The following is a 20434-nucleotide window of genomic DNA, read 5'->3' as shown; positions in this document are numbered from 1 at the left end:
TGTTGTGATGCTCAGGGTCAAAATATATTTCTTTCTGCATCCTGGAAAACAGAAAGGTGCATATGTGCTGCCACGCTTTATTCTGTCCTTGCTGCTGATTATATTCATCCGTCTAGCTTTGATTTAGATCAAAGCTAAACAGACAGAATTTTGGAGTGATTCCTTTATTATCAGTATTTAACACCCAATCATCCGCACACTTATTTGTACAGATGGGGGACTGACGGACGGCCAGGGGAGGACAGCTCACCGTGTAATGGCTGCTTTGTTTTTTCAGAACAGAGCAAGGCAAAAGCACAAAGTAATTACTTACAAAGTCTCTCTTTAGTTCAGAATTCAGAAAAGGAAAGTGGTTTTATAAGAGATAAAATTAGAAGGAAAAAATTATAATAATCTACTGCAAGGCAGAGATAAATTCAAGCCTCCATGTGGCCCAGAGCAGATGACATTTTGTGGCATGCACACATATTCCAGTTATATTTGTTGCAGATGATAAAAAGAAATACAGAAAATGTGGACAATTCATTTCTGATGCAGAATTTTGCTTGAATGCCAGTATGTCCAAAAGATGAAGGACGTCATAAATTAGAAAACTAAGCGAGCAGCAATGTTCGTACGTTCAGCTCTGATTGACACAGAAGAAAGTGTTTTTTGCAACAAAAATCCTCCCACACAGGAATTAGCAAGAGTTTTATTAGCACTGGGCTGGTTATGGGTTGTGATATCTTGTGATTGACGCTGTTAAGGTCAGACACGTTTTGTCACTTGCAAAATGAATGATGATAGGATGGACAGAGACGGTCTGATGGAGAGAAACACAAGGAACAAACAAAGGTATAATACTGTAGTGTGAAAAAAAGATTCATAGAAGCACTATTAATAGAGACTCAAAGGAAGGAATCATTTGTAAGGCTGCTATCAGTGCAACTCCACAAAGCCAACACATTTAGACATGACTAAGGATTCATTAAAGCTCAAGGTACCTTATTAAAATGCGATGTTCTGACTTATGGTCACTGGCAACAGGTACTTGCTAACTACTGCCTCCCACTGAGCAATTACAAAGGTCATGACAAAAAAAAGTCCAGGATGAATGAATGGATGGATGGACAGACACACAGACAGATACAGACAGACAGACAGACAGACAGACAGACAGACAGACAGACAGACAGACAGACAGACAGACAGACAGACAGACAGACAGACAGACAGACAGACAGACAGACAGACAGACAGACAGACAGACAGACAGATACAGACACACAGACAGATACAGACAGACAGACAGACAGACAGACAGACAGACAGACAAGTCCAATTCAAATACATGGACCATGCTCAAGGGAAACATTCCAGTCAGGTTGTCTGTGTAGATTCTCAGTTATCCAGGTCATGGTTATTCAAAACTGTTTACATCAATCCACTGGACTTCAAGATATATGTTTCACCTCTAACCCAATAGGCTTCTTCAGTTCCAGTTGGTGGCTGGTCTTGTCCCATCTCATTAACCCTGTAGGATATGGTCAGTGCTGTTCACATTCCAACAACCGTAGTTGAAAAACAGTCAGGTTGATTTCATGTTTTTTCATGCCATCATGGAACAAATTATGGTTTAACCAGGTCATTTTTTGTCTGCATCCTTCAGTCTCCTGACATAATAATCCTTGTACACGGTGGTGACACTGACTCATAATCTGTTGTGTGAAAGCAGAAGCTCAACTAAATGTCAATCACTAAGACCATGGAATGTAGCCACAAGACTTTGAAGGGTTTCACTTATCCCAGTTTAAACAGCAGAGCCCTCAGTATTTTTCACCCCTCAATCTTCAATGCATCTTTTGATTGTTAAAGCAGGGGGTGCTTCATTAGTATGCATCTTTTAAGGCACGAAGGCTGCCTGCACATGCAAGAGATGCGGTGGTGGGGGCGTGGGAGACACCGGTTCGATCTAATGGCCAGGACTTCTCAAAACATCCCTGCATGCACAGGATCAAGCAAACCACTGCTCTCTCCTTCTAATTCTCAGATGGCAGCCGTGACCTACTTTCCACAAAGACAGGCTCATGCAAACTTGATGATATGCTTATAACAGAGAAGCCCATCGTGCACTGCCCGAGGTGAGCGATACGGCAACAGCAGGGGGTCTATATGGTAAGGGCCAACAGGCAAGACGTGTGTTAGCAGCCCTATCCTTAGTGGTTAAATGGCATTTGGGGTTGTGACACTGAAACAACCTGGCAAAGGGGATGTGTGGAAGGTTATACAGGTCGTCAAGAGCCTATGTAGACCCTTTGAAATGTGATTCATTCAGTTATTTTATATCAAATAACTGGCTAATAATCAATGAAGGAATCTTAATAGCTCTCTAAAGAACCTTAATTAGCCGACACAAAGAGCACAGTGCCGTAGCTGTGAGAGTCAGCCTCAAATACGGATCCTGCATCAAAGGAGCTATATATTCTAAAACTTCCACACACCCAAAACATCTCCAAACCAAAACCCAGGCAATCTATGTCATCACAAAGTTTCAAGCTAGGCACCGAGATTAGTGTCGTCAATCTGTTTTCAAATTATTATGAACTGTGGTCTCCATTTTGCCTTATGTTCTTGAGCCATAGAAATGAAGAACTGACAAAAACAAGTTTTTGAAGACTATTATGTCACAGGCATAAAATACCATCATTATATGCTGCTATATGTTTGTAGGAAATTCTGTCATTATTTTGTCATTATTATGGTTATAATTGTGTTTCAAGAAGTCAAAGTGACATTTGGCCAAAAAATGTTCAGGTTGTCTGTGAGTTCAAGTAATGGTTGTATCAAAAATAAATTTTGTTAATTCCACACTATTTTATGAACGTCAGTACTGTGTACAACTCTAGTTTTAGACAATTACTGTATGTCTACCATAAAACCTGAATAAGATTTCAGACAGATTATTATTCAAAACTTAGTGAATTAACAATTTCAAAAGAATTACTCAGAAAATAACAGCTCACCTAAAAAATATTTTTCATCATAACTTTAGATATAAATTCGACATCCAAAGCTGGGTTGACACAGGCTCTGAGAAGTCAAATGAAAATGGAATATTGTACAATGAAACCCCAGCAGTCTTATCAAAACATCTCACCTCTGAATCACAAAAGACACAAATGAAAGAAATAGCAAGGTGAAAAAATAAACACAGGTAAATCGAGATTTTAAATTTCCCAGTTTGGGATCAATAAAGTATATTTATCTATCTATTACCAACATATATACTTCAAGTGAGCATCTGACAGAACACACAACAAAATAAATAAAGCAGAGGATGGAGGTATAGGAAAAATAAACGAAGTAGTAGGACTGAGGTGAGCATGCTGGAGTGTTTCTGGGAGAATTAAAGTTGGTTGGTGCTTAAGGATGGAGGGGGTACATTGCTCGTTGCATCCAGCTGACATCCTGGACTAGAGGAAGCAGAACAAAACCTGATGACTGAGTTCCAGCTGACTGAGTCTGGGAAACCCAAGGCATTTTTGTGTTCCCCAGTGGTATCACTCCAATAATATTCATATCTGAGTTCATATCTAGCATCTGAAATTAATTCCATCTAGTCAACAAGTGGTTTATTAACAAGTAAACCAGACTACATTATAAATTGTCCAAAAAAGTGATATTGATTTTCAGTTGTGCCTCATATTGAGGCGTCCCACTGATGCTTCCACAATCCAGCACCTTTACACATCGATTTAAGCATGAACGTAATGAATACTTATTAAAATATGCCCCAAGGCTGAGAAATAAATACATTTTACAGCATGTTTTCCCACAACTGTATGATCTTTTTCCATTAATTATTCAAACGCCTGCTATTCCTGCATCCAGGTAGTACAAGGGCCACTCGCTGCCCACAAATGAACACCTTTGCTTCTCAGTTAGAAGGTTTAGCTTGAATCCATATTTGGGGGCTGTGTATTTGGCGTTTGGATAAAGTTACTGTCTCATAGACGAAATACATACATTAAACATGAATTGGTGACTCCAAATTGCTTGTGAACGTGACTTGTTTTTCATTTGGTGTGACATATGTTGTACTTTGCCTCTCATGCATTGTCAACTGGAATAAGTACAGTATAAACCACTTTACAACCCTTACGTTTTATACGGGCTATAATTAATCTGCACTTGTGCTGCTCAAGCTTTTTTTTTAAATTTGGGCAATCTGGATGCCTCTGTAAGCCGTAAGCCAAGTCAACAAGTACTCCAGTCTTTTAGCTGTTTGACATATCAATGATCATTCAGAAAACATATGTAATACTTGTACAGCAGATACCTGGATATGATATTGTGTTGGCCATAGTCACATGCTGTGGGCTGCACAGTAGTTGTAAAAGGTAGAGATTTATGTAATGCATTAATGCTTGGTGCCGGAAACCGGGGAATAGCCTCCCACACAAGTCACCGGCAAGCAGACCTTGGAAAAATTCCCATTTGAAAAAGGTTTATTTGGCAACATGAGCTAGTTGGCAGGTTTCACATAAAATGTGCAGTTGAAGGTGTCTAACAATCGATAGTTTCAAGCAGAGCTGAGCTGTTTTGAAATTTGAAAAAGAGAAAAGAACAAAATCTTTCCAAGCAACTTTTTGTGGAAGTAACTGGCAATGGAGGTCATGGTCGGTGTAATACATTCTCACAATGCAGTGGATGGATGGATGGATTTGGCAGCTTTGATTTCATGTTTCTCTTTTTTTTGCACTTCATACTATTTTCTGTTTGTCGTTAGAGATCATGGCTACTTACTAGAGGCCACTCTGTTATGCAGTTAAGATTGCATTTAGTTTAGTGTTATGGAAATTAAATCAAAATCTGTTTCAATTACATTCCCATGTGTCCTTCTTCATTTAAACTACACACCCTCCACGAGTAAACTAAAAAGTAAAGAAATAAATCATGAAACTACAATATTATTATGAATTTTAAAGGATATCTTAAATATTTGGAAGTGATAAATCACATACCTTTGTGTATGGACTCATCAGGTGTTTAAAAAAATTTTGGCAAAGCCGGTAAACCATAAAACAATTCATAGAGTGAAAATCTGTGTTTGCTGATAAATAAATAGCAAATCTGAGCGAGGAAAGGTCTGACTTTAAAGAAGTCAAAACTATGAAGAAGAAGAAGAAGAAGATATACTTTATTGATCCCCTAGGGGAAATTACATTTGTCACTCAGGTGTACATGATGCTTCTGGACGAGCATTTTCTTGAAAGACAAAAAGAAAACTTCTCATTTTGACATTCATTACCATACAGCATAAGACAGTGAATTAAAATAAAAGGGTAGGAGGATTTAATGGACTTTACTGGCTGCCTGTTCAAAGTGCACTTGTTGAATTACTTATAAAGACTAGATGCTCAACTTGTCTTCATGGCCAGATGTTTGAAACCTAAACTGTGTGGGGGGTTTTGCTGTTGTTAATGTTGTTGTCGTTGTTGTTTATTAATTTGGGGCAAGAATACTGGTGAGTATTTTTAAAGAGCATATTTTAACCACATTATAACTCGGCACAAGCAATTTCCTTGTAGTTTATATCCTTAGTCAACACAAAATTTATAGATATGCTGTGAGAGATTGTGTCATGGAGTTTTATTAATAAAGCCATAGCAAATTTCTTCCTTTTAATTTGATTATTACTACACAGAGTTCAAAAGAAGATTCTAAGATTTTACACCAAATTAAATAATGAATCATCTGCATACATTTCGATCGTATGACTTCCTGATTAGAGGTTGCGGCATTGCAAGGTGTTATGCTGATAGGCTGTCATTGACTTGCTGGTGGTGTTCGGTGGAGGTTGCTGTCCATGCTGAGCAGCAAGAAAACAACAGGCCCTCTGGCATGGAGCCATCAGCTGCACAATTAGTCCTGGGTCAATTGCATTACGGTTTCTCAAAGGCAAAAAGCCTATCAATAAAATGAATTATGGCATTTTGAAATGAAAACCCACAAATTGGTTCATTTTGCTGTTGATTTCACCGGATAAGAAAAGAGATTGATGACTTTGAGGAGGAAATCTTCATCAGGGGGCTCATACAAATCACTAATATTGTGATTTGACCTCTGAGGTTTTTTTCTCTTTTACATAGTTCATCCTTGAGCCTGATTTGACCTACAGATAGGAAAACAGCCCCGTAAATGACTCCAGTGTGGTAAAAAGCATTTGATTTTCAGTGAATAGAGGGTGCCAGGCTACCCTCTAGTGGCACAGGAAAGCGAAGAGCCGTGACACAAAATAAGTTGCTGTCTGCCTCACGGATAAAGCGTTTACCGGATACCAAAAACTGATGGGAGGAAAAGTCCTTTGTGGCGTAAGGCGACTTGGAAGAAGGGGAGTCCCAGCGCGTTACAGAGAGATGTTTACTTTATATGCAAATTATCCTTACAGACACCAGAGGTCTTGTTTTACGGCATCTTTTTCCCCGACTTTTCAAGAAAGAAACGTTTGATCTTGGCAGGAAGGATCGATGCCAGGGGAAGAGAAGAAAGAGAATGAGAGAAGGGGAGGGAGGGATAGGGAGAGAGGATGCAGGATGAAAATGTACTGGGGGGGGGGGTGTGTGTGAGTGTGTGTGGAGGGGGTTGAGTCTGCCGTCATCACAGCTCCTCTTTTTTAGGCTCATGAATCCTCTAAAATCCGAGCCTCCTGCCACGACGCGCCGTCTATTTGTGGGGAGAAATAAGCGCAGCCACAAGTGACGTTTTCGGCCGCATCATCTGGACATAATAAAGTTTGTCAGGGCGCATCGGCCTCGGAGGATGCGGGCTCAAATGTAACTGGTTGACCTTACTGCACCATTTATTTCTGTTTCATTTGGCACAATGTCGGAGCAGTTGCTGTGGACGAGGACGGGAGTCAAGTGGATGGGTGATGCGAGGTTCCCCGCAACATTTCTCTACCATTGTCCATGTAGGACTGCGGAGACGATGCGGAGGAGCAACTTTATAAAGGGATACACGCACATCAACAACAATATAAAAAAAAAAGAAAAAGAAATTACAATCCACAGCCTCTACAGTGAGGTTCAGCATCAAGTAGTTTTCTGTCATTTTTAAGGTTACCAAGGATGCAGAGACGAGACACAATCAGCGCGTTAATTCTACACACACAGCCGATCACTAAACGTGGTTTAGCATTAACCGACACTTAACAGGTTAGAAAGTGTCAAAATAAGAATAATCAACAAATGAGATCAAATGAAGGCAGCCCGAAAGCCCAGACGTCTTACACTGATGAGATCAATCAATAATGTATGATTGCATGATAAAGAACGCACGGATTAATCTGCGTTTACTTACATAGAGCTGATGTTTTTGAATAACTCTGCTATGTCAACGCTGGTCCCATTGCTCCCAGTGTCTTGCAGGGCGAGTAAAGGGAAAAACCTGCCATTATCAGACTTATTGCAATAGATTTCTGTTTGAGAGCAGCTGCAGGTCGGCGGGCAGTCCAGCATGGAGCTCAGATAGTCCTGGAAAATACTCATCAGAAACAAAACCCTCCACCAGCAAATCCGGATCGAGTGAAACCATAGATCCATGTCTCCGGGTAAAGGGGGAGAAGAGGTTCCGATGTCCTCTGGGTTGGAACACAACAGGAGAGAGGAGGAGAATAGGATGTAGGGAAGGAGGAGGAGGATGGTGGTGCGTCTGCACAGAGGATGCACTATCTGAGCGTTTGTGCCGTGGCTGTACGGTGATGTGTCCTTGCGCGTCAAAAAGGAAGGCGAGGGAAAAGCAGAAAGAAAAAAAAAAATGAAACCAAAAAAAAAAAAAAAAAAAAAAGCAGAAATCAAAAATAAGGTGAAATAATGCGAGGCTCCGGTCGTCCTTTTAGCATAAGGTGCATGGTGTTCCCCCGGAATACCGCGCTACTGATGTTGTCGTCTCTCTCCAAGCTGTACCAGGACGACTGGCTGTGGAAGAGAGAGAGACAAAATGAGAAGTTGGAGCATCAAGTCCCTCCTACGACCACAGTCATACTGACACCTGCAGAAGCTGCATACAATCAACGGCGATCAAAACAGGCTTTTCCTATGTTTTTTCAACGAACTAGACAGCAACATGTGTGTTTTATCAAATGAAAATACAACAGCGAATGGCAAAATCCTTACAATGACAGTCGACAAGACTAAATTAGTCTTCAAATTAACAAGTGATCAAATATGATAACAGGCTACTAAAATAGAAAAATAATTTAAAATGAAAGGTCTATAATCCATAATAATCATTATTTCATTGAACTACATGTGCTCATTACTCTTCTAAATTGATGAATTGTTGTTCTAATACATCGAATTGAAGTAGATTAAAAATGGAATGCATGAGTTTCTGACATCAGTCCACAAACAGTAAAAGCAAAAACAACTCCAAAATCCAGTCCCTATAGTCAGGACACGTTTTAAAATTCTTGCATGGATCAACTATTTGGTTTTAAAAATCATAATTAAACTGAGACCACCTAAGAGTATTTTTTTTGATGTAAACACACCTGTATGTGGAAGGTTTGAGATTTAAATAAATCTGTGATACAAAGACAAAGGTATTCTGAAGTTACAACATTAATATCTCTGATAGGACAAGTCAAAGACCATATTGGTACAAATAATGTGTGGCTGAATTTAAATTGAGTTTCATACATGATTGCTTTGCATCCTGGCAAATCCTGACATATTATGTAAGAGAACATAAACGCAAGACTGGAATTAATTGGTAAATTTAAAACTTCAGATGGAAAATGCTCACAGGCATGACATATTTTTATGTATGTATTTGCAATGTACATTTAGCCCATTAAGATGTATTTTATGTTCTTTAAACTGTCATTAACTCACATGCCTGACATGCATAATATCTGTGCTGTCAAACAATAAAACGTAAGAAGCTGCTAAAGGCTGAAAGTAGGTAGAACATTTATGTCACATGTTTTCTGGTCACATGTTTCTCAACAGTATAGTTCTTAATAGAGTGTGACAACTTAACATTGCATATGGGTTTAATATAGAAGTCACTATAAATATTAGCAGATGGTTTATAAATCTGATTTCATACATTCCTGTTTCATATAATCTCCTAGATGTTGTGACACAAGTCAGCATCTACACACATTGATGAAGATGTAAAATTAAAAGCAGCTCAGATATAGTCATTTTCAGTATTTGATCATGTGGATATCGAAAGTTGGAAAAAATGCCAGTATAATGACATCTGGTTGAATGTGATCCTGGGTTCGATGGCGACAGAGTTACCATATTTTGACTTTGTGAGGTACTTAAGGTTCAGACAATGTTTCAGTCGGAGTCTCCATGAAAACAATTTAATGTCCAACTTTAATTAGTGAAGCACTTTTGAAACTAGATGGCATCAAATTAAATTGACGTTGTGTATGCATGTATGCATTGTTTATTCGAGACAGCCCAGCAAAGCACCATTATGATAAAATTGCATTGCTCCTCTCATTATCTCCCCCAACGAGGTAATGTATTTATCGGCGTTGGTTTGTTAGCCTGGCTGTTTGCAGGATTACTTAAAAAGCTATGAGTGGATTTTGATCATTAGTTTTGAATAGTAGGACTTGGCCCAAGAAACAATCCTTTAGATTATGATGATGCCACAGATCATTGTCTAGTGCTCATTGATTTAATGAATTGTTTAACAATATGGGAAATTTATTTTTGCTGTTAACTTTATGATAATGCCTAGAATATTGAGACTAAGATCACACAATGATCATATCCAGCACAAATCAAGTTGGATCTGGATCCATGTAGAATTCCAGATGTGGTTATCCAGAATGTTTTCATTTCAGGGTTCACAGAAAATTCACAACAATGAGATATAATCGGGAAACTGAGCTGCCTTGGCAAAGGTCTGTGCTCTCTGAGTGCTGTTTAGTATTCTGAATAAAATTTATTTTTATATAACAGCACCCTCCTCCATTAAAATAATGGAGAGGGTGCTTTTCATCAATTTGCCGATAATAAATAGCACTTTATTTGACTAACTGGACAGACTGCTGAAACCCTGTCAGCTAAAACCTTAAGAATAGATATGTGTTCTGACCATAGATTGCAGGTTTCATCCCTTACATTAGAAGTGCATCCGGAAAGGATATTGTAATGAACAAGACAGATGACTAGAGCAAGAGAAGACTATTTAAATATTCATTTATAAACCTGATTGGGAGACATTTTAAAATTATGAATCAGTTTTAAATGTATTGGAAAAACAGTTGCAGTTCTCCAACCCTCGCTTTCCTTTTGTGTTGGATCTATGTCTTAAGTCAAGTTATTACAATTTCTCATTTTTAGTTTAGTCAGTCATCAATAAAGCTTAAACAATCTGAGAGCCAATGAAATGTGAAAGATTTTCAATAGTAGTTGGTTGTTGCTGGAGTGGATACTTGGGTCATTGCCATGTGTTTGTTAGAAAGCCTCTTCATGTTGGAGTTTTGTCATATTTAAATCAAATTTTTAGATCCAATTCACAGCTACCTTCACTGTGGTGTCCTACAAATGGAGAGGAGCTTATTGTCTATATCAGCGATCAGACAAATCATTGCCATTGGAATTGTGTCAAAGTTATAACATGGACCCATAGAAAATGTACCTTACTGCAAGAGATGATGTCCAGAAAGTCAATGAGGTAGCCTTAGTAATTTTGGTTTGCCATTATTTTCATACACACAGTGGGGATTTTATATCAGGACAGATGCATGGCAGTGACAGTGAGGAAGAAAGAAACTTTTGGTTTGTTTTTTTGGGCCTGTGCCATGGTTGAACTTTATATCTAGAAATACCTCTGGTGGTATACCTTCCAAGATACCGTTCAGGTATCTTGGAAAGCTGACTATGGACTGACACACTGTAGTCAACCGTCAGATATTCACCACCAAAGCTCTGCAAGACCAGATGTTGCTTTCCCGCTCATCACCATTACAGAATTGTCTCCAGCATGGGGCCCTATTTCCCAAAAATCATTTGATTTTCATACTGTTCAGTGACTTAAAAGAAAACCCTTCCAGTCAGTGATGTCAGTAATAGAATGGTAGGTTCAATTTCAATAATGTGCTTGGAAAGGAAAATGATTACACAAAAAAGATTTTAATCAATTGTTAGGTCCTCTCTGAAACTTTTCCAAAGACTTTGGGAAAAAGATGCTCATGCAGACCTGCCATTTGTTCATTTTTCATTTTGACTTTGAATACTTGTCGTCAGCAAAACTGAATATTAGGTTTTATTATTAATTGTTACCTGTCTCTGCTTACAGATAATATCTAAAAACATGTGAAGGTCAACAACGCTCTCTGATCAGTCAGTGCAGGTGCATTTCATAGTTGTGAGTGCTATGTAGTGCTTCTCATTTTGAAAAGACATTGGTGTACAAGCTTCTACTGTACTCTGAAAATCAAATGTTGTTTTTAACGGCATTTGAACAAGTGCACATGGGCTTGAACATGTCATGATGCCCTGAATACGTAAGATCAGACAGTTGAAATCAAACATTGAGACCAACAATCTCTTTCCAAAGAGGGAAATAAAGTATATTTATTGTATCACTGACTAATAGGATTTCCACAGTGCACTGGCATTCTGCTCGGAGTGTCCCCTGCTTCTCACCCATAAGGCAGCTGGGATAGGCTCCAGCAACCTCTGTGACCCACAATAGTGGAAGAAGCGGTCAAGATGAATGAATGAATAATAGAAAGCTATTGCATTGCATTGGGTCAGATTATACTGAAAAAAGAGGTGGAAAAAAACAAGAAACGTAATTAATCAGCAAAGAATGAAAAAAAAGCATATCAAATTATAAATCAATTAAACAGTGATCAATGGTAAAAAAAAAAATTCTATTGTTTTAAGACTACATTAATTTTTATGATTTGATTGCAGTAGTACTACTGTAATTTTTAATTATTTAGTATTATTTTTCCTTCATTTTCTACAAAATTTCATTCATGCACAGTATTTATTGCAAGTGACTTGTTTCATTGCTTCACTTCTTTAAATAAATTAAAATTTTCACCGTTTAATTTTCTCTCAAGTCCATACCACAGATCTGTTAAAAATGTCTCTTTTCTTGTTCTGAGAGAAATTTCCGACTTGGCTGATAGCAACAACGTCCTGTCATCATTCTCATAACCTCAGTGAAGTTTCATTTCTGAGAGCCTATACAGACATGAAAGCCTCTGCAAAAGGTCTTTTCAAGTGTCATGTGGAGCTCTATCTAATGTATCTAATGTGAACGTTCCTCAGATGCTATTTCATCCCCTTATCCCATGTCAAATGTCTGTTTGTCCTAGTCTTTGATATATTTCCATTAATGGGGTTTGAAAAACTCACTAAAGACCTCATCAAACACATGACAGCTTTCTATTACCAATCAAATGAGAAGGAGTGATGCTGTCACTCATCTATTGAAGTTCTCTGAGGCATCACCAGATTTCAAATATCTCAGGTTATCTTCAGTTCCTCTTTCAACAGACTGTCATCACGCTGATCGTGACCCATCAGTATGCCTCTCTGTTGACCAGCCTGAAGCGCAACCAACTGAAGCTTACATCTTACTTTCTCCTGCTCAGGCACTTTTCATCCTTTGCTACTCATCAACCGCGCACCAAACCTTATCATACTTAAAATGTCCCATCTGGTCAGCTAGAGATCAGTCAGGAACACCTACTGTAACTGAGTGGCCTTAAAGACTTTGAGTGGAAGATGCAGGTCTGCATGAGCAGAGCATGGAGTTGTTAAGGACTAATTAAAAAGAATGAGCGCCCTGCCATCTCTCCAAACTGAGCACAGATCTCTTCAACACCAGTGAAAGAAAAATTATGGACGTCAGCATTACAGAAACATAGATACAAATCAGACTCAGAATTTGGCATGGAATTGTATTGGCTTTCCCAAGAACCCGTTTCTATAGCACAGTACAGTCAAAGCAGAGAACTCATGTTCACGAAGCTAAAATGTTGCATTTGATTTATCATACTTTATTGATCCCTCAGTGGGGAAGTGTAAACAAAATAATGTACTTCATATGAATGGAAGAAATGTGTAATGTAGTAATGTGACTTACACAAGTATTTCTCGAATCTTTGAAAACCTTTCAGCACCAAATCCCAGAGTTACAGTATATGCTCCTATACTATATGAGTATTTTGTGTTCTACTGCCTACTCCAGTAAACAGATTTTGAACTGATGATGACCCTGTACACTACTTTTCAATTTGGATTACAGTATGAATTACATTACATAAGGTATTAAATGACAACTGAGGTACAGAGGTGGTTTAAGTAATCAAACTTCATATGTTTAATGCCATCAAGGTGCTGTACAAATTACAAATTAAACAAAAGAAATTAAAACGGATGACTAGATTAAAACACATCCCTAGAGTCAGACTGGTTTTTTTTTCTTTCTTTTTTGGTCTCACTCCTTGATACCAACTGTGTCACCATTAAAAATTGTATCCATGGTTGAATATTTCAGTTTGAAAAACAGACAAATGATAACAGAACAACTGCTAATGAAAGAAACATCTTCAAGAAACTGCTTTGGATAACCTGGATAGTTGAGAACCTACACAGACAACGCTAAATGAAATGTTCATTTATTTCCATAATTTTCAGATGGCTCACATTACATTTTGGAAAAGATGTCATGTGTAAATTTCTATCTATATTTTTGTGTAAAGATGCTAACTGGCTACTCTTAGAGCCAAGTTTAATTTCCTTCAAATAACTGCTTTAGCACATTACTCTATGTCTGAATGGTTCATTTTAACATCTGGATGAGAGATACTATGCTATAATGTAAAGTATCTTCAAGTCAACTGTTTTCAATTTAAAAATGATGATGATTTCCATATTTTTCACTCAGCCCACATGATGTCTAACACGTTTGAAAGACTTCTCTAATACAGGGTGATTAGGAAAGTCACAAACCCAGTGCCAGCATGTTTATTATTCATTCATATTTAAAAATTAATCATCAAATAATAGCAAATAAAATATAATTCTGGTGAGAAATTCTGTCACCACGCATTGACAAATGATTAAATTATCTCCCACTCTGAACATATTCTCTATTTTTTTGATATTTAAATTCAGTTACACGTCATGGGAGAACGTATGACATGTCCATACAAATTATTTTGATTTTGATTGGTCTTTTTTCAGGCTGGCAGAATAAACTTAAGTAAAATTCCTACCTCACAATATACTGAAAACACTGAAAACATGATCCAGAGTAAAAATGATCCAGTCAAAATTTTAATCAACTCTTCCTTGGCTCCATCTCCACACAAATTGTAATCAACAATTGTGGACAACATTTCAAGATATCTAAACAAAAACAGGGTTGATTACACGATCTCCTCCAACTCTTTTGGCAGAGGTAACACTTCCCATCAGAGGTTGCTGCTTCTGCAGCTGTTGATGGGTAAGCTTTCTGTGGTCACTAACAAACGAACACTGCTGCTACAAACTGCTGCCACTGGCTGACAGTGCAAGACTGACAAATATCAGCTTGATGGGGCTGAACACATCTAAAACTTCTGGGATAATCATATTAATCAAACTTCAAAGTGACAAATAAACCATAACATCAGTTACATGAACACCATGTGTACATTTGCTCATTTGGAATTATGTCATAGCTCCATCTGGTCCACGTCAACTTTCCATTACAGATACTGGCAATTTAGACAGTGTAACATCAAGATCATAATTTGATCTAAGAGATTAAAGAATCCATTTCCTTGTAGGGATCTCGGGACTAAAAATAAAAACACATTCATGGAAGATAGGAAATATTATTGTCTGTTTTTCTTGCACACTGTTTCATGGTATCTATGCAAATATAGATGTACTCTGTATTTACTGTGTGCTGAAGTGGCTCATGTAATTAACAACTGTTTTTATATTGTACTATTTTTAAAAAATGGAATATTTGTTTTATTGAAAACTGAAAGTAGATGAAACAGGAGAGAGGGAAGAATAGAAAGAAATGCAACAGATGAGAAACGAAACTGAGAAGCATGGGAGGGGAAAATGAGATAAATATGACAGGAGAACAAGGAGGATCTAGAAATCAAGGCTTCACAGGCAGGATCGGAGGAACGTTTCATCCGTCATCCACCAATATGATTCTCTAGCCACCCCACCTCCATTGAGGCTGCAGCCAACACGTCTAGCAGTCAAGACGTTACAGCAAATACACCTCACCTTCCTTCACAGCAGCCTCGTATCTCCTCTGTTTTCCCATCCATTCAGCTCCTGCCATTCAAAATCCTACGGTCAATTAGTCAAGGTGCATTACACATTGTCATCCTGACCTAAGATTTATACCCCTCAGTGCCTCTGCTACACAGGAGGAGAATGTAATCCCCTCAGAACTGATGACAGTTCGAGGTTCTTGGCGTGATTGGTGATTTCTATGATTTTTTTTCTTTGGGGATTTATTCTGTTAACTACACTGAGCAGCTGTTATCTTAAAATAAGACGTATTTGCAAAGCAACCACATCTGATTTATCTGCCCTTTCCTTGGAAGGAGGTAGGTCATTGAGAAAAAAGGCATTTGTGCTCAAAAGTTGAAGAATTTATAATTCTTAGTCAAACTCGTATTTTTTTTGCCTGAAATGTGATAAGCATTAAGACTTATGCTTTCAGGCTGAATGAATGCACCTTACCCCTGGTAAAACTCTATGCAATTGCTGTAAATTTAGCAATTCCACTCAGTAGCTTGCTATCCACATTGTTAAATGATTATTGACTGCAAGGCACAGGAGCAAAACCTTAACCTCCAAATGTGAACTCCAATTTGAGACATAGTTGAGTTAGCAATAGTTCCAATGTTTTTATCAAATTAATCACACATTTACACTTCCTTGCTAAACCAGCCCGACATCTGAAAAACAGTATGGAATGGTTTGCTTGGAAAAAAAATCTCATCTGTAAGAAATCCACAGGTCAGTTAACATGACCACACTACAGTCCATCAGAGTAGCCATCTCGGTAGTAACTGTTCACCTTTCTTCAAATATACATCCATGCCAACTGTAGCAGTATGATGTGCTACTGTTACATAATGCAGGTAGGTCTGCTGCCCTACACTCTACCTGGCTCATTATCGTATTAGTGTTTGAGATAAAGAAATAAAAAAAGGCATATCCCTCCCCTCAATCTCTCACTCCTTGGATCAAAGGCCTGCTCATATCCTGGCCGTCCACTCCTTATGCAGTGTCCGCAGCTTTGTGTTCAGCCATCATTAGCCTCCATAACAAAGAGCTCATTCCCATGTGCTGTAGTGAATGTAATGGTTATACATTTTTTGCCAAAATTATTACAGAATGCAAGTATGCGCATAGTAATAGTGTTAACATTCTGCCCTTACAAAAGCCTGTTAGTTATCAGCTCATCTGTTTGTATTTTTAGGGGATATTGAACGCATCACTGTTGAGGTTCCGTTTACCACGGGAATAGTAAAGAACCTATATGTTCTCCTCATCGGTGGGATGCCAACCAACCTTGGATAAACTCTGTCCTGTACAGGAATACAAGACTGCTGCTGCTTTCTCAACCCTGTGTGGCATGTGTGTGTGGGGTGTGTGTGTGTATTGGCTGCTCTGCTCGGGGCTGCCAGCTGTTCATCCGCCCTGCTATAGGGTGTTACAGAATGTGTTCACTGCTTCCTGCTTCCTCCCCACTTTATGCTTCGCTTGCCTCCACTGCTGCTTATGACTTTCACAAAGTAACTGCTTGGTTCCTGGTTCTTCAGTGACCGGCCTTATCTCACCCAGTGACAGGTTCATCAGCAATCGTGTGTGTGTGTGTGTGTGTGTGTGTGTGTGTGTGTTATTACGTTAAAGAAGATCAGGTAATTTTACCTGTTTTCCTTTTGAATTGTTTGGTTGGTCATTTACCATTTAATTTCCACCGTAATAAAATATTTGCTGATCTGTTGATTTAGCATCTTTGGCCTTGTTAGACCTTTGTAAGTCTTTTGTGTTTGCAGTTTACTTTGTCATTAATGGACTGTTTTTTCATCAATACGCTTGTTGTTGTTGTTTGAGTATCTGTACTTGTATGTGTTGCATGTTAGTTACAGGGACCAATCAACCCAAGACCGTACTTTGTACTACCTTTGGGCATTTTGAGTGGAAGCACATGCCTTTTGGGCCATGTAATGCACCAAATATCTTTCCAACTCATGCTATGGATTGCTGGGAACCGGCAAACTCACTCCTTGCTGTTGTACCTGGAAGACATTGTGATTTTTCAGCAATGTGTAGAGAGGCTGGAATTGCTTCTGTGGCAACTGCATCAAGAAGGCAATGATGCCCAAGTACTTGCTTTTTGGCAAAAGTTGCATTACTTAGGTCATGATATTTCTGCTAAAGGTGTTTCTAATGACACAAGCGCAGTAGAGGTGGTACCTAACTTGCAATCTCCTACTATACTCTTGGAGCTGCAGTACTTTCCACAGTTCGCCAGCTATTATTTGCCAGTTTGTGGAGGGTTTTTCAAATTTAGTTGTCACTCTACACCGCCTTGAGGCTATGCTGGAGGGATCGAAGTGCTTTTGAAAGTGTTCATGGCAGACCGAAGGCCGCTGCCCAGTGCCACATAAGAAATTGTGGTCATGCTGTTGGGTGCTGTTAAAGGATTCAATGGGATTCGATGACACAAAATTCAGGATAGTTTAAGTCAGGCAATACCCAGGATGACAAAATATCTCCATTGGGAATTCCTAGGTGCACAGTTGCACCAGCAGATGACCTCAACAAGCTCAGATGGGAGCAGGGATTCTGTTTGAAATGAAATAAAATTAAATGAAGTGAAATGAAATGAAATGAAATCAACTTTAAAGTTGACTGCAGTTTAAAGCCATAGTTTGGACAGAAAAAGCACTGTTTCTGATGGAACTGATGCGGGAGGCTGATCTGACGAAAAATCAAGCCAAGCTGTGGGTTAAGTCTGTTAATTCAACTATATATGCAAGTTTTGTGGCCGCTCAGTAAATAGTAAGGCATGGGAAACCATTCACACATATAGATAATATGAAAGAATCATTCCTTAAGATTTCAGAACATCTGACTTTAAAAACAAGTATGAAATTGTGCAGAAAATCAGAGACATGCCTCTTTCTGTGAAGACTGTCAAAAATAAAACTATAAAAATGGCAGAAAATATCACAAAAAAGTACATCAATTCAAGTGCAGCTTACCCAATCGCCTGTGATGAGTCCAAAGACAAAAGTAACATTGAAAAAATAGCGCTGTTTTGCTGATATAGGAAATCTGCTGGACCATAGGAAAAATGGTTGAACTGATACCACTAAAATGCCAGACATGGGGAAGGACATCTGCGAGGCTGTGGCTGATTGTTTATGAACCAAAAACATGCTAACAATCCACCTAGTGTCAGTGGTTACCAATGGGGCACCTAGTTTGACTGGAGCATATAGGGGCTTTTTGGTCTTGCTGCAAAAGTCGCTGGATAGATAACTGCTGACTTTTCCCTGCATCCTTTGCCAAGAGGCATTGTGCACACAAACATTTCCTTCAGAATGCACAGAGGTCATGAATGCTGTCAGATTGTCAGTATCATAATTTCAAAAGGTTTAAGTTGACATAGCTGATAAAGACATGTGGGTTGCCAAATTAGAAATGTGTCCAAACACTTGACAGAGGACCTTGAAGATGTTTCCCATCAGAAGGCCACTCTTGCCCAAAATCACAAGTGGAGTGACATTGAGAACCTTCCGGAGAAACTCATTGTTGAAACTTGGACTGCCATCCCCGACACCTACATGAATATGAAGATGTATGCCTTTGGAGTCCTGTCGATCTTTGGATCCACATATGAGCAGCTATTCTCCACCATGAACTACAATAAAAGCAAACACCGCTCATGACGACAGCTTACGGTTCTGTGAAAAGCTGAAAATGACTTCATACAGTCCCGATCTGCAGATGCTGTGCACAGAGGTCCAGGAGCATAAGTCCCATTAATCAGGTAAAACAAATATTTGTGAAAAAATTAATTTCAACTGTTTAGTGACAAAGTGCTTTTTTACCCCAATTTACTTTTTAAATTCAGTACAAGGCTCCACTAAATGCTTTGGAAGCCGGAAGGTGATCTAAAGACGGCTCACTCCATTTTTTTTTTGTTTGCTACATGGATAATTTAAGTTCAGCTTTTAAATTTATTTGAAACAGTCATTCAGACATTGGTTTTTTTTTGTTCAAGAATGGCACAGTGGGTAGCGCTGTCGCCTCACAACACGGCGGGTCCGCGTTCTAGTTCCGCTCTGTGCGGAGTTTGCATGCTCGCCCCGTGTCTGCGGGGGTTCTCTCGGGTTCTCCGGCTTCTTCCCACCTCCAAAAGCATTCGCTTCAGGTTGGTCCCAAATTGCCAGTAGGAGTGAGTGTGTGTGTGTGTGCATGGTTGTTCGTCTTTGTGTGTGGCTTCGGGGTGCACTGGCTTCGTGCCCGGAGTGTCCCCCGCCTCACGCCCTATGCCAGCTGAGTTAGGCTCCAGCTCCGCGTGACCCGCTACAGTGTATGAAGCGGCAGAAAATGGATGGATGGATGGTAAATATTCAAAATGGATTCATTACGTAGATAAAATTTAGTTTACTCTGTAGCCCTTCATTTACATGTATTTAAACAACAGAATTTAAGTGACATTAAAAAAAAATGCATGCACACCAAACAAAACTATCCTGGTGTTTGGAGGAACCAGCCATTCAGGGGGTAGAGAATGCCATGCCACCATAGACAAGGCCCGAGGTAGGGTGAATTTCTCTGATGAGATGGGGAAATAGCCATAAACATGTCGTGGGAGGAGCACAGAAAGACCAGCAAAAACACAAAATAGTTGAGGGCTATCATCTTCCAACTTCCTTTTATCCATTTAAATATGTTTGTGGAAGATTAGAGCTTACTCTTTGGAAGCATGTACTAACAGTAAATCAACAGGTACTCAGAAGGTTTTGCAACTGGGATTGGGTACAGCTGGTTTCAGCTTCTGATTGGGCTTTCCTGTTGCTTTGCATATTTTGCAAGTTTTAAAATACTTAGCCACGTTGCTTATCAGTCGAGGCTATAAAAAATGATGAAGCACTTCATAAGTTTTCTTTACATCAAGATGGCCTGCCACCTGCCTCTGAACATGGAATGACCACAATCTGGACAACACTGTCAACCACTTACCACACAAGTGCATTTCCTTAACAGTATCTCACAACAGAGAAGATAACCACGAGACACTCTTGAGATCCTGTTCCTTGATGCACTCCTTCCTTGAAAATGCAGGTAAAGGAATGGAAAAAAACTTACACAACTCCTATGCATCAAGGAGACCTTCCTGAGAAGACTGACCTTGTTGA

The 20434-nt window shown here is 39.0% G+C and overlaps 1 protein-coding gene across 1 annotated transcript in view; it reads right to left on the bottom strand.

The window, feature by feature from the left end:
• ntrk3b (neurotrophic tyrosine kinase, receptor, type 3b) overlaps positions 1–8141 on the bottom strand; it is a 159214-nt gene extending 151073 nt beyond the window's left edge. The window contains exon 1 of the mRNA XM_068314385.1: positions 7342–8141. Within this exon, the coding sequence (XP_068170486.1) occupies positions 7342–7583 (242 nt within the window). The 5' untranslated portion in view covers positions 7584–8141. The remainder of the gene's footprint in view (positions 1–7341) is intronic.
• Between the last annotated feature and the right edge of the window lie 12293 nt (positions 8142–20434).

The sequence above is a fragment of the Antennarius striatus genome, chromosome 1 (genome assembly GCF_040054535.1).
Source record: "Antennarius striatus isolate MH-2024 chromosome 1, ASM4005453v1, whole genome shotgun sequence".
NCBI classification, from domain to species: Eukaryota; Metazoa; Chordata; class Actinopteri; order Lophiiformes; family Antennariidae; genus Antennarius; species Antennarius striatus.
This window is presented reverse-complemented; position numbering and strand designations above follow the sequence as displayed.